This window comes from Oryzias latipes, chromosome 10 (genome assembly GCF_002234675.1).
Source record: "Oryzias latipes chromosome 10, ASM223467v1".
Lineage (NCBI taxonomy): Eukaryota > Metazoa > Chordata > Actinopteri > Beloniformes > Adrianichthyidae > Oryzias > Oryzias latipes.
The window spans coordinates 25729928-25742093 of record NC_019868.2 but is presented as its reverse complement, the minus strand read 5'-3'; the positions used below and the strand labels follow the sequence as shown (position 1 = coordinate 25742093).

The window sequence follows — 12166 nt, the reverse complement described above, 5'->3', positions numbered from 1 at the left end:
ACATTTTACGTTAGGATTTAAATTTAAAATCATTTTTAAAAACTTCAAATCCAAAGCAGGAAGTGAGATTAATCAGAATTTTGCTCTTCGGTTGAATTACCGTAAAAACCGGAAGTGAGGTGGCTCGCAGGGAGCAAGCCAAAGATAAACACGTAGACGAACACGGCCCAGGATTTTCCCTATAACCTGGAGGCGTTCACAATGTGTTTGAAATGGACTAGCTGGTGACAACAAAGATATTTCACTAGTTTAGGGGTTGCTGGTTCATCCACCAAGGCCAAGTCTTCCTCGGGCGTCGTATCGGTGAGTTCCGCAGTGAAGTGACAGCTGCTAATTAGCTAAAACAAGCTAGCTGTGCTAACTAAGCTGCAAAACTATGTTAACAAGCGAGTCCGTCATTAAAAATAACATTACAATGATGAGTTATGATGGCCTTCCTGTTATGTTTGCAACTGCTGCCTTCGAAATTAAATTTTGTCAACTTATTAGTCGTTTCTATTTATGTGAAGTTTGGTTGCAAATTCGAAACTTGTTTTTTTTAAATTAGCTTGGTTTCAGATTTTTTCCCCCCTCGCCAAAGGAAAGAAAATGAAAGTAGTTTCTCTTAAATGTTTTGTGTTCCCGGTTTTATTTTTTTCTGTATACGTGGATAAAAAAAAAGCGGATCCTTGTTTGTTTACGGTTTGTGAAATGCATAAATAAACGAAGGCTGGGTCGACCTTTGCTAACTCTGCTAAGAAAAGTTGCAAATATAAGTGTTAGCATAACACATTTATATGCAACTGCAAGGTTTTAGTATCTTCTGGATTTGTTTTAATTGTTTTGATTCTAGACAAATGTAATGATAGTTGGCCAAAAAATTGACTCTTCTTTATAAATGTCAGTATAATTAACCTAAACTATTACAGCAAAAAAAAAAAAAAAAAAAAAATCCAGGAGGATTTTCTTTTTTAATATCTCAATTTTCACAACTTCAATAATAGTACTGTTTTTTGTAGTTATATATAGGTTTCATTTGTGCTGTGGTCATATCCACAAATGACTGATGATTAAAAAAAAATTGTATCACAATATTAGAAAACATATTGATGTTCACTCTCTGTTTAATCGCAGCATGACGTAAGATGCAACCAATAACAGTTTTTTGTTTTGTTTTCTTTGGTAGAATCTGCAGTCCAAAATGGTACGAGCCGCCTTAGTAACTGCCACCAGTCTGGCGTTGACTGGAGCTGTAGTGGCTCACGCTTATTTACTCAAACACCAGTTTTACCCAACTGTGGTCTACCTCACGAAGAGCAGCCCCAGCATGGCGGTAAGGATAGTTCAGAGCTGAATGTTTCACATGTAATACAGTCTGTGTGTTTAGTGCATTAGTCACAGATTCTGTTTTTTTTTTTTCAGGTGTTGTATATTCAGGCATTTGTTCTGGTGTTTCTGCTTGGAAAGTTTATGAGGAAGGTCTTTTTTGGCCAGCTAAGAGCTGCAGAGATGGAGGTGAAGTCATGGATCTATGACATACTAAACATTTCCTCTTTGAGTGTAAGTGTCTACAGCGGTATTCATGTGGACTTTGCGTTTCTCCACCAGCATCTCATCGAGCGCTCGTGGTACGCAGTGACAGAGACGTGCCTGGCTTTCACCGTATTCCGAGATGACTTCTCGCCCCGTTTTGTTGCCCTCTTCACCCTCCTGCTCTTCCTGAAGTGCTTCCACTGGCTGGCTGAGGATCGAGTGGACTTTGTGAGTGATGCTAAGACATGGAGACAAGCTCTCATAACTTTAGGTGGCAAATTTTTGGCATTTTTTAAGCAAGCTGCTTTATGACACGGGCAAAGTAAATGAATACAAATGTTTAACTCAAATGACATGACGGTTTTCTTTTTTTCTGGCAATTATAAGCACATCAAATGTGTTTTATAGTCATTAAACTTTTTCTTCTTTTTTTTTATTCAGATGGAGCGGAGTCCAAATATATCATGGATTTTTCACCTGAGAGTATTATGTAAGTATATTTCTTAAACTAATCTGACTTTAGTCCAGACATTTCATCTCTGTCTGTTTCCTGGTTTCCCCTGGTTGCACTTGAATGAAGCAAAACTATATTAAACTCTATGCAAATCCTTTTGTTGTGCACATGAAGCCAGATGTTCCTCAGTTTTACCTTGAAGAGCATCAACCACAATATAGTAGTAAAATTAGCAAATGAGTACAGAGAGTTTCTGGTCTTTTTCAGATTTTTTTTCCTTTCATTATTTGAACCCAGAATAAAAATGTAATTCCTATTTTCAAAAATATAGTAATGTTTTTTATTCTAAAGTCAAATTTTATTTACATTGTTAGCCTCATTATGAACTGATGCAAGACTGGTGTGGGTTTGCTTTTAAAGCTGGGAGTGATGCACATTTTGTCCCAGTTTTTAAGGCTAAATTGTTAATTTTTTGTCGTAAAAAATTGATAGATAGAGGATAGTTTTTAGATTCCACTTAAAGTAAACAATTTAAGTGTCCCTGGCACTAAACTATCAAGAACGGAAGTTCAGTTTGATTTAAATGTCCTTATTTTTGATGTGATGTGGTTTTCTGCAGCTCTCATGGGACTGCTGGGTGTCATGGACTTCTTGTTCGTCAACCACGCCTGCCACAGCATCATCACCCGCGGAGCGTCCGTTCAGCTCGTCTTTGGCTTCGAGGTTTGTCTTTCCGTGCACGTGTTCACTTTTTAACTCTTTGTCTATGTTTTCATTAGAGAGACGTCATTAATCAGGGAACCTGTCCTTTTCAGGGAGTAAAAATAACATTTCTGAGCACATAGATTAGCAAATAGTTTATTTGATTTTGCAATCACGTTTTTTTTTCTTCCTTTCTTTTCTTTGTCTCGTCACACACTGATGAATATCAGTTGACTTTGGTACAGATCTAGTGTAAAATATTCAACCATTTATACTTTATGTTGTGAAGTCTGCTGATCAAAGGATACTATATGTTTAACATGCCATAAACTAACATTATGAATGTCATCTATTGCAATAGAATAATTAACTGTATTTGATTAAACAACCTTTTGAAATTTATGTTTTAGAACTTAAATTAGTTTTTCTTAATGTCTTTTATGGAGGAGTAGTCTTTTTTTCTTTTGATCAGACAAAGATAAAGTCATATTTCCACAATTTTACCCAAAATGTGCTTTTATCGTTTTAATAAGGTCGTGTCGATTGCAGCAAACTCAAGACATGTCGATCCGTAGAGTGAACGATGGCCATATTGCAGTTTACAAAAAATGTGAAATGCAGAGATGGAAACATGTCTTTACATTTAGAGATGAGAGTCATTGGTTTGACGGAAAGGACTTGAAAACTCTAAGAAGAAAGAATAGAAGCAACCAGTCGTTTATGTGAGGAGCCGCACATCCAGGATGGATCCATATTTCCACTTAGATTTTTAAACTTATAAAGATGTTTTACATTTTTGTTTGCAGTTATAAGCATAGATAATCAATGGACGTCTTTAATAATGAAAACAATTTTGTTTGCCATGCATTAGCGAATAATAAAATATAATCAATGGGTAGGACTTATGTTAAGTCTGTAAGTTCTTAATTCAGAAACTCGGTGCAGTTATACATTGATGAGCTTTGTCAGCAGCACCTGAGCTAGTTTCCTTTCCCACAATCCTTTTTTCAAACATTAAGCTGCCTTTCCGAAGGCCCGGATCAGATGGGGCCAGAATCTGTTGATTCATTTCTTTGGGATTTGAATTATTCTTTGATTCTATTAAAGATGCACTTTGATGAAAATTGTGTTTTGGGTGTTTTTAAAATGCATTTTTCTGATGATGGAGAACATATTTAAAGAAATCTAAGATCAAAGTTGCACTTCTGACAGTTTCTTTATTTTAATTGTTGTGAATCGGATGTAGATGGAAAAAATTCCGTTTGAATGACATCGTATTTGTTTTGTAGAAAAAACGCTGGGCAAACTCCCTGCTCTGCTCCATTCTGATGAATCCGGTTTCAGACAAAAAGCTCTGATACTGCTCACCATTTCGGGGGCTGTAAGCCAGCAGGAGAGCGTGTAAACATCAACTCTTTGACTTTTTTCTGCAGCTGAGAATTTTATTTTTGTTTTGTTTTTTACAGGCTTTGTCTCCACTTTGTATAAATGTAAATGTAAGCCAGTTGAAGCATCTTCCTGATGTGTGTTCCCCAGTATGCCATCCTGCTGACCATGGTGCTCACAACCTTCATCAAGTACATTCTGCACACCGTTGACCTGCAGAGTGAGAACCCCTGGGACAACAAGGCCGTCTATATGCTCTACACGGAGCTCTTCACAGGTGTGTGTGTGTGTGTGTGGTTTCCCCTTTGGGTTTGTGTGTTCAAGCAGCTGAAGTGTCATTTTTGGTCATTTCCAGGCTTCATCAAAGTGCTGCTCTACGTCGCTTTCATGACCATCATGATCAAGGTCCACACCTTCCCCCTGTTTGCCATCCGGCCCATGTATTTGGCCATGAGGTCTGCTCAACTTCCATAGACTTTTCGCTCATTTGTTTATTCCTAAATTATCTTTATTTCTTATATTCTGCTTGATCAGAGACAGGTGTGTTTTAAACCGTTAGATCAGCTCACATAGGAGTGACGCCTGTTTTTCTGTTGCAGAAAGCTACATTACATTATTGTTTAGGAGGTTTTTTACAGACTCTGTATTGTAATTGATGCAGCTCTGAACTTGTTTTTCCAGACAGTTTAAGAAAGCGGTTACGGATGCTATCATGTCCAGAAGAGCCATCCGGAACATGAACACACTGTGAGTAAAAACCTGCTTCTCGTTTAAAGAAAATCTCTGATCATCGTCTGTTTGGTCATCACCTTCGTTTGTTAAATATTCTTCACTGAATATTCTTCACAGATATCCTGATGCGACCCCTGAAGATCTTCAGGCCTCTGACAACGTTTGCATCATCTGCCGAGAGGAGATGGTCACGGGCGCCAAAAAACTACCGTGCAATCACATTTTCCACTCCAGGTAGATTCATTTGGATTCTGAAATGTTTAAGAAACCGAAAAGTTTTTTCTGTTTTTTATAATATGTTTTGTTGTCTCACTTTCCCCACAGCTGTCTGCGCTCTTGGTTCCAGAGGCAGCAGACCTGTCCTACGTGTCGCATGGACGTCCTCAGAGCCACCAACAACAATCAGACGCAGGCTCCAGCTCAGGCTCCGCCTCCTGCGCCAGCGGCCCCCGCTAACGCTCCTGCAGCTCCAGCCCCCAACGGTAAGACTCAAGTCATTTTAAGTTTTCATTTATTTTTATTTTTAACTTCCACTGTGACACTTGTGTATTAAGGGAAAATCAGTATCACACTTTAATGATTCCTATGGGAAATGTATTTTACAAATAAAGTTTAAAGATATTTTACAGAGGATGAAGATTAACTTTACCTTCAACTGGCTACTATTAAAATGCTCACTTCAGCCTCGAACAGGCCGGTCCGGGAAAGTCTGGTCTGACATGAAAGCGGTTGCTTGATGAAGCTTTCAGAAGGTCAGATGTGGGCGCCCTCACCTTCCAAGCAGAACTCGCACAACTAGAACTTCATCAAAACCTTGACCTGAGTGTTTGGAAAAAGTTTGTTTCTGGCATGTAAGCATTTTCTTTGCTCCGCCTTCCCTCCAGTCCCTCCAGGCATGCTGCCGGGCTTCCCTCCTGGTGTCTTCCCTTTCTGGGGTCCTTTTCCTCCTGTGCCCCCGCCTGCAGCAGCAGCAGCGGCCCCCGGAGGCGCCGATGCCCCACCAAGCAGCTCGGAAGCGGCACAAAGTGCAGGTCAGAACCACCACTTTGATATCTCTGCAGCATAGTTGCAAAACAATAGTATTTAGGAGAATCTAACGTTTTGATTTGCAAAGATGTGTAAGAATTTCAGATTTTCCAAAGTGCATTTGCATCTAAATTATAAGAGAATTGTATAGAATAACAAAGTTGAGTTATATGAAGAAAAGGCCACAAATGTAGGTTATAGGGTTTGTTTATGTGCACTCTGGAAACTTTAGTTTCCAAAGCTAAAATCCGCATTAAATTAAGTGGTGTTTATACTTTTTCAAGCCTTTATTGGCTTACAGTTGTTGGCGTTTGACATGTGACTCTCCTGCAGGCACCAGCCAGCCGGCATCCTCGTCTCCTGCAGACACTTCTCCCCCTGCAGCAGCTGCTGCTCCGGGATCCGCATTCCCAGGGTTCCCCTTCTCCTTCCCGCCTCCTCCATTCCCCACCGCTCCATGGCTGCCCATGCCTCCCCCACCGCCTTTTGGTAAGATTTCATATACATTTATTGCATTTCACTTTTTCAAAAAAAAAAAAAAAAATTATCTAGATGTAAAATTCCCTCATGGATGGAAATAAATGTCGTACTAGAAATTGGCTGGAGTTTCCAAAAAGCCCATTTACTCTAAAATCGGAGAGTAATCTGATTATTGCAACTGAAAAACAAGGAGAAATGCTGGGAGATATTTTTTATGTATATTTAAAATAATAATATAATAATATTTCACATAAGTGAACTTATTTGGAGCTTTTCGTGCCTCTATGACTACTTCCAAAGTCTGATGGCTCAAGAAGTCCGTTAATGGTCAGGTTTGTGGTCACTTTTTTATTTCCAAAGCAGTTTTTAAAAGGCAATGACCATTTTTAAAGAAAAATACTGCTCTAATGGAATAAAGTCAATCTCCGATCGTATTTTCATCCATTTTCAAAGCTTTCCCAGTTGTATTTTCGTTATGATTATGCCGTTTTTTGTTTTTTTTGCCGAAATCAAGACACCGTTTCTGCAGAGCGGCAGCAGTTCTTTAGAAATTCAACTCCCACGTTGTGGGCGGGGCTTTTGGTGTTGAGCAACCCCGTCCCCCAAACCTTCCCGTTGCTGAGAGCTCGGAGCAGGGAGCTAGTGACCCGCCCACGTCACAAATATGATGTGGTCTTTTTTTCTTTTTGCTGCTAATTCACAACAATTTGAATAAAGAAATACTCAGAAATGCAATTTTAAGCTTAATTTTCTCAATATGGGTCCTCCATCGTCAGAAATGTGCCACAAAAGCAGGTTGAAAGCGCAAACGCAGCTCCAAAAGCTTGTTGCTTGAGCTGCCATTGGGCCAGAGTGGATCCTGACCAGGAAGAGGAAAATCTGCTTCAAGTCATCCGTCGACCTCCTCACTGCACCGGTCACAGATGAGACACTTGCTGAAGATTTTCGTCGTTTGCCCTTTGCAGATTTTAACTCCACGGTTCACTTTCCATCAAGCCGAGATCCACGTTTGTAGGCAAAAAGTTCAATCTTGTTGTGGCGGAAGTAGCAGTCATCCTGTTTATTCTGCTGCGTTCATGAAGCAGACCCTTCATGGATTCCTTCCATCAGTCTGTTTTTTTCCCCTCATGTTGTTGCAGTGTCCTCCATGCCCCCCCCGCCTCCTTCTCTGTCCCGCCTGTCGGAGGAAGAGCTGAGGGAGTTGGAGGCTGAGGGGCGGCGAGGTCTGGAGGCCAGGCTGCAGTGTCTTCAGAACATCCACACGCTGCTGGACGCCGCCATGCTCAACATCCACCACTACCTCAGCACCGTCACCACGCTCACGTAACCAAACCTCTGATTCTTAAACTGTAAAGTCATTCTCATGATAAAAAGTCGTCACCATGACAATTGCATGTTTATATTGGATACATGTTTATATTGAAATGCTGAGGGGTTTGCTTTCCCACAGTCCTCCTCGGGCCGAGAGCCGCTCTGCTGAAGCCACAAGCCGCACGGACGCTCCTGCAGCCCCCAGCAGCTCTGAGAAGAGCTCGTCCGCATGTAAGTGATCTGATCCGTCTGCCTGGGGGGGTCATGATGGCAGGAATGAGCTCAAATGGTAAAGAAAGCTACAGCTGTGGAGGATCGTGGGGACCTTGGCTGCAGATTCACAAATCATCTATTCATTCATTCATTCATTCATTCATCAAACCACAGTTCTTTTCATTTAATATCTTTGCTGCACGTTTGTCTTTTTACTGGTTTATGATGATAATATACATTTAATCAACATTTTTTATACTTTATTTATTATTTACACGAGAATCAACATAACATAAAAAGTGATCATTCCTGTACATCTTGTATCTTTACCAGATTACAAATTAGTAATCACAAATATTGGTACTTGATTTTTCTGGAACAGATCAGATATTCTAGTCCAGTGTTCCCTGGCTTATCGCAAAAGTTGCGTTCTAAAATGAATCCGCGATACGGTGAAATCTGGGAAGTAAGATTCCAGATGTTTTTAAGGCAGTAAACCTCCCTACAACCTTAAATAAACTTTTTTTCTGACAGACGTGAACATTTATGCACTTTTCTCTCGTTTAAACTCTCCATTCTCTCCATTAAAAAAAAAGGATTCTAGAATGATCGCAATTGAAGATTCTTAGAAATGTGGAAACGAGGTTTCCTGTTGGAGGTTGATTGACAGTTCTCTACGACCAATCAGGACGCAGAACACAATGTTTAATTTTTTTTTTTTTAAATGGTGTGAAACGGCGAGAGCTGTGGATTCTGTTACCTGATGGAGAAATGGTTTTTGTTTCCAGCTGATCAAGCAAGCGCCGCCGCCGCCGCGGTTTCCTCTCTACCCGCTGACTCCACCTCCTCTGCTCTGGACACTGGAGGAAAAGAAAGCGTGGACGAAGGAGAGGCGGAGGATGAAGACGGAGAACCAAACGCTGCTGAGCTGAGGAGGCGCCGCTTACGCAAGCTGGAGACGGCCTCCTCCTCATCGGCGCCCTCAGACAACTGACCCGCGGGTTTTGATTCAGGCGTGGCGATCAGGACCAACGGGAACTCTCGAGTCGACTTTAGGCTGCTTCGGTCCTTCGTTGCCTCTCTTCCTCTCTTGCCTTCCAGAGGCTCAGGTTTCTAAAGGGGTGGATCTGGACTCGGGCTGTCGGGAGACGCTCCTGGACTGTTTGTGCGTCAGGCAGCCGCTGACCGACGGGACAAATCCCCGCCCCGCTCGTGGAGGATGCTCATCGTTCGCTACAAAGGAAAAGTCCCAGGTTTGGTGGACAGCTGTTTTAACTGAAGGTTCCTGGCTGTCAGCCGAAGAATTGTTGTAAATAATGTCATTTTTCAGATCAAGTGGAAGAAAAGTTTAGGAAATGTGAACCAAAAAGAGTTTAATTCTCAGTCAGAATGGTTGTTTTTTTGTCTTTTTGGGTTAAAGTGTCTTTTCTTTGTTAAACTTTTTTTTTTTTTTAATTAATCTTCACAAAAATGTTGCAGGTTAACTTACTGCCTCCATAAATCCATGTAAGACCAAAAGTAACAAATGATTAAATGTGTCATGAAATCAGAAAATTGATTAAAATGTCAATTAATTTCATGTCAGAAATGCATGTAGTTATTTCACTTTTAAATGGTGTTTTCATGAATGTCTTTTACTGGTCAAGTGGGCGGGACCTTGCACCTGAATTTACAGAGTTAGCCCCGCCCACTGACTGACTGCTGTAACACCTGACCGTGAAATATCTAAATGCATTTCTTACATGAAATTATTTTGTGTTTTATTTAAGATTTAATGACAAATGTATTTATTTTTGTTCCAGTCTTAATGTTTTTTTGACACATTTATTTAAGTAATTAATGATGATTTTTTTTTTATTTCAATTTGTCACCTTTGGTCCTCCATACTTTCACCCATCGTAGCTGTTTTAAATTTTTTTTTTCTTTTCTGAATGTCAATCACATCTTTCTCATGCATATATATATTTTTTGTTTTCCTGCTTTTGTGTGTTTTTGCTCAACACATCTTTCCCTGTAACACACACACAGGAATGGAAATCCCGTGTTTTCTTTTCTTCCTGGGGTCCATGTTTCATGTGAGCCGTGGTTCAGTAGCTCAACTCCAAAGTAGCTGGTATGTTTAGTCCTTTGTAGATATATATGTTATAGAGATGCAGTGTTGTTCTGCAAGGTTTTTTTGTTTTGTTTTGTTTACTTGATCTGGAAAAAAATGGCATTAATTAAAACAATTTTCAATATTTTTGCATTTTCTTTTTAATAAAGCCAGACTTTCGCTGTTACAAATTATTCCTTTTCTTCTCCTTTATGTCCAAAGCGGCGGCTCCATATTTTTGTCGGGTTCGTAGCGGCTTTCTTGCGCTCTGAGTTTGGACTTCCTGCAATAATGGGTGGTGCAGATGTTTGACTTCCATCAGAGGGTGATGCTTCATCATGGGGAGGGAGGGCGCTCCGGTTCTCGCATCTTTTGTTGATGCCGCCTGTCTTTGGGGGAACCAATCGGTGGATTGAATCCGCTCCTGCATTTTTTGTCTCAACATGCAACGTGTACATATTGTATGAACGGTTTTAATAGGATCGTCTGTACGTAATGCAGAATAAAGAGTGTCAGTGGAACGGCGGCTACATCTGTTTTTAGTGGTGCCATGGAAAATATTGCTGTTAATAGAAAAGGTTGAAGTAGGTTGAAGTTCTAATGTCTTCACAAAGATAAAATATCAAAATTAACTTGTTCGTTAGTAATTGGTGTTTTTTTTTTACATCAGTTATGTTTGCAAAATGGTCTTCATTTGAGTCCATATTATTCTTATGCAGCCTATTGCACATTCATGTTCACAATCAGACTGTGGCTGCATAAAAATAATCTGAATTTTAATCTGGATTTTGGTGAAGCATATCATGCATGCTGGGAATTTGGCAGATGTTTGCTGCATGGTTATAAAAAAAGAAAAGTTCAGTTTAGATTTGAGTTCATGACATTTTGGCAGGATGGTGGATGTGTTTCATTGACTGTCTTCAAATTATTGTATTTTTTTTACCTTTCACAATAAAAGCATCTCAAATTAAATCCACATACATATTAAGTGGACAAGATGCAGAAACAAAGATTTTTTCTTTTGCATAAATGATTTTTTGAAAGCAAAGAAAATTTGAAAGCAAAAATTTAATATTTTCATTTGCAACTTAAAGTTTTGTATGCAACATGGTGGCATAAATATTTTTCCATAAAATAATCGATTCCTTTTGAAATTTGATACATTTCCTTTATTGGCACAAAATGCATCTGATTTTTTATTTGTTCCTAAACTGTAGATTTCACTATGTTCCCTTAGCAAACACTAATACACTTGAAGTTTATTGTTTTAAATATAACTATAATGAATAACGGAATACTTTTAATTGAAACATTTTAGCCTGTATATTGATAGTATATGAAAAAAATAAACATCAAGTATACTGCCTTATATTAAGCATATAGAATACTAGTAGTACACTTAAAAGGACTACTTTTTGCTAAGGGTTTACTCAGGTGGGTTGAAATTAAATACATTTATTTACTTTCTTGTGTTTTTTAAGATAACTTCTGAATCAAATTAGGACGTTAAAACTTTTTGCATAATGTCAAATAGAAGCAACAATTAGTATCTTCAAAGCTTCCTTTATCAAAAAGTTGTACACTTGAAGATTGTTTTAGTAAGTATACTTGAGTATAACTATAATAAGTCTACTATAGACCGGATGTCGGAATACTTCATCAGACTAAACTGGAGCAAGTTTACAAGAGTATATCTGCCATTTAAAACCCTTGTGCTATCTTAGATGACCCCACCCTTACATTGACGTGTTCTCCCTACCATGACAAAGGTGGATAAAGGTGGAAAGATTTCATGTAATCCATGGACACCAGTGAAGATCACAAATCATTGAAGAAAAAAGGTTCAGAGCACTGTCTAGTGGGTCTAGATGACCCAATTCCCAATGGTAAAGTGCCTAGGACAGCACAAGGGTTACATAATGAACTGTGGGGGTCTGGGAGCAGAATTTACATCCATGCTGTTGGTGGTTAGTTCAAATAAATGAACTTTGATGCCAGAAAGGAGGTTATGCAATCTGCCTCTCTCTTTGCTGCTCCATCTCTGAGACTGTTTAGGGCACAGACAGCCCTCCATCTCTGACAGTTAATTAGCAGCTTGGCACTTGCTTGTCGTTATTCTAAAGGTTCTTTTTGACAAAGATTAGTTGTTTTTGAGAAAAACAATAAAATAATCATATATACCATAAATCTTAATTAAATAAGCAATCCTTTTTTTAAGTAACTAGTATTAAATACGAGAAAGGAGAGAAACAATTCAA

General features: G+C 39.2%; 1 protein-coding gene across 2 annotated transcripts; it reads left to right on the top strand.

Moving 5' to 3' along the window:
- The first annotated feature begins 104 nt into the window (after nucleotides 1–104).
- syvn1 (synoviolin 1) lies at nucleotides 105–10429 on the top strand. Of its 2 annotated transcripts, none has more exons than XM_020706766.2 (16): nucleotides 105–303; nucleotides 1166–1312; nucleotides 1402–1494; nucleotides 1588–1740; nucleotides 1954–2002; nucleotides 2586–2689; nucleotides 4205–4331; nucleotides 4410–4509; nucleotides 4736–4801; nucleotides 4904–5020; nucleotides 5111–5268; nucleotides 5671–5817; nucleotides 6143–6301; nucleotides 7432–7615; nucleotides 7743–7834; nucleotides 8605–10429. In XM_020706766.2, the coding sequence occupies exons 2-16, from the start codon at nucleotides 1181–1183 to the stop codon at nucleotides 8808–8810; spliced, it is 1887 nt and encodes a 628-aa protein (XP_020562425.1). In that variant the 5' UTR covers nucleotides 105–303; nucleotides 1166–1180; the 3' UTR covers nucleotides 8811–10429. The 2 variants fall into 2 exon arrangements, with proteins under 2 accessions (XP_020562425.1, XP_004073679.1); XM_004073631.4 differs by having other exon boundaries at nucleotides 122–303; nucleotides 6146–6301.
- The last annotated feature ends 1737 nt before the right edge of the window (nucleotides 10430–12166 follow it).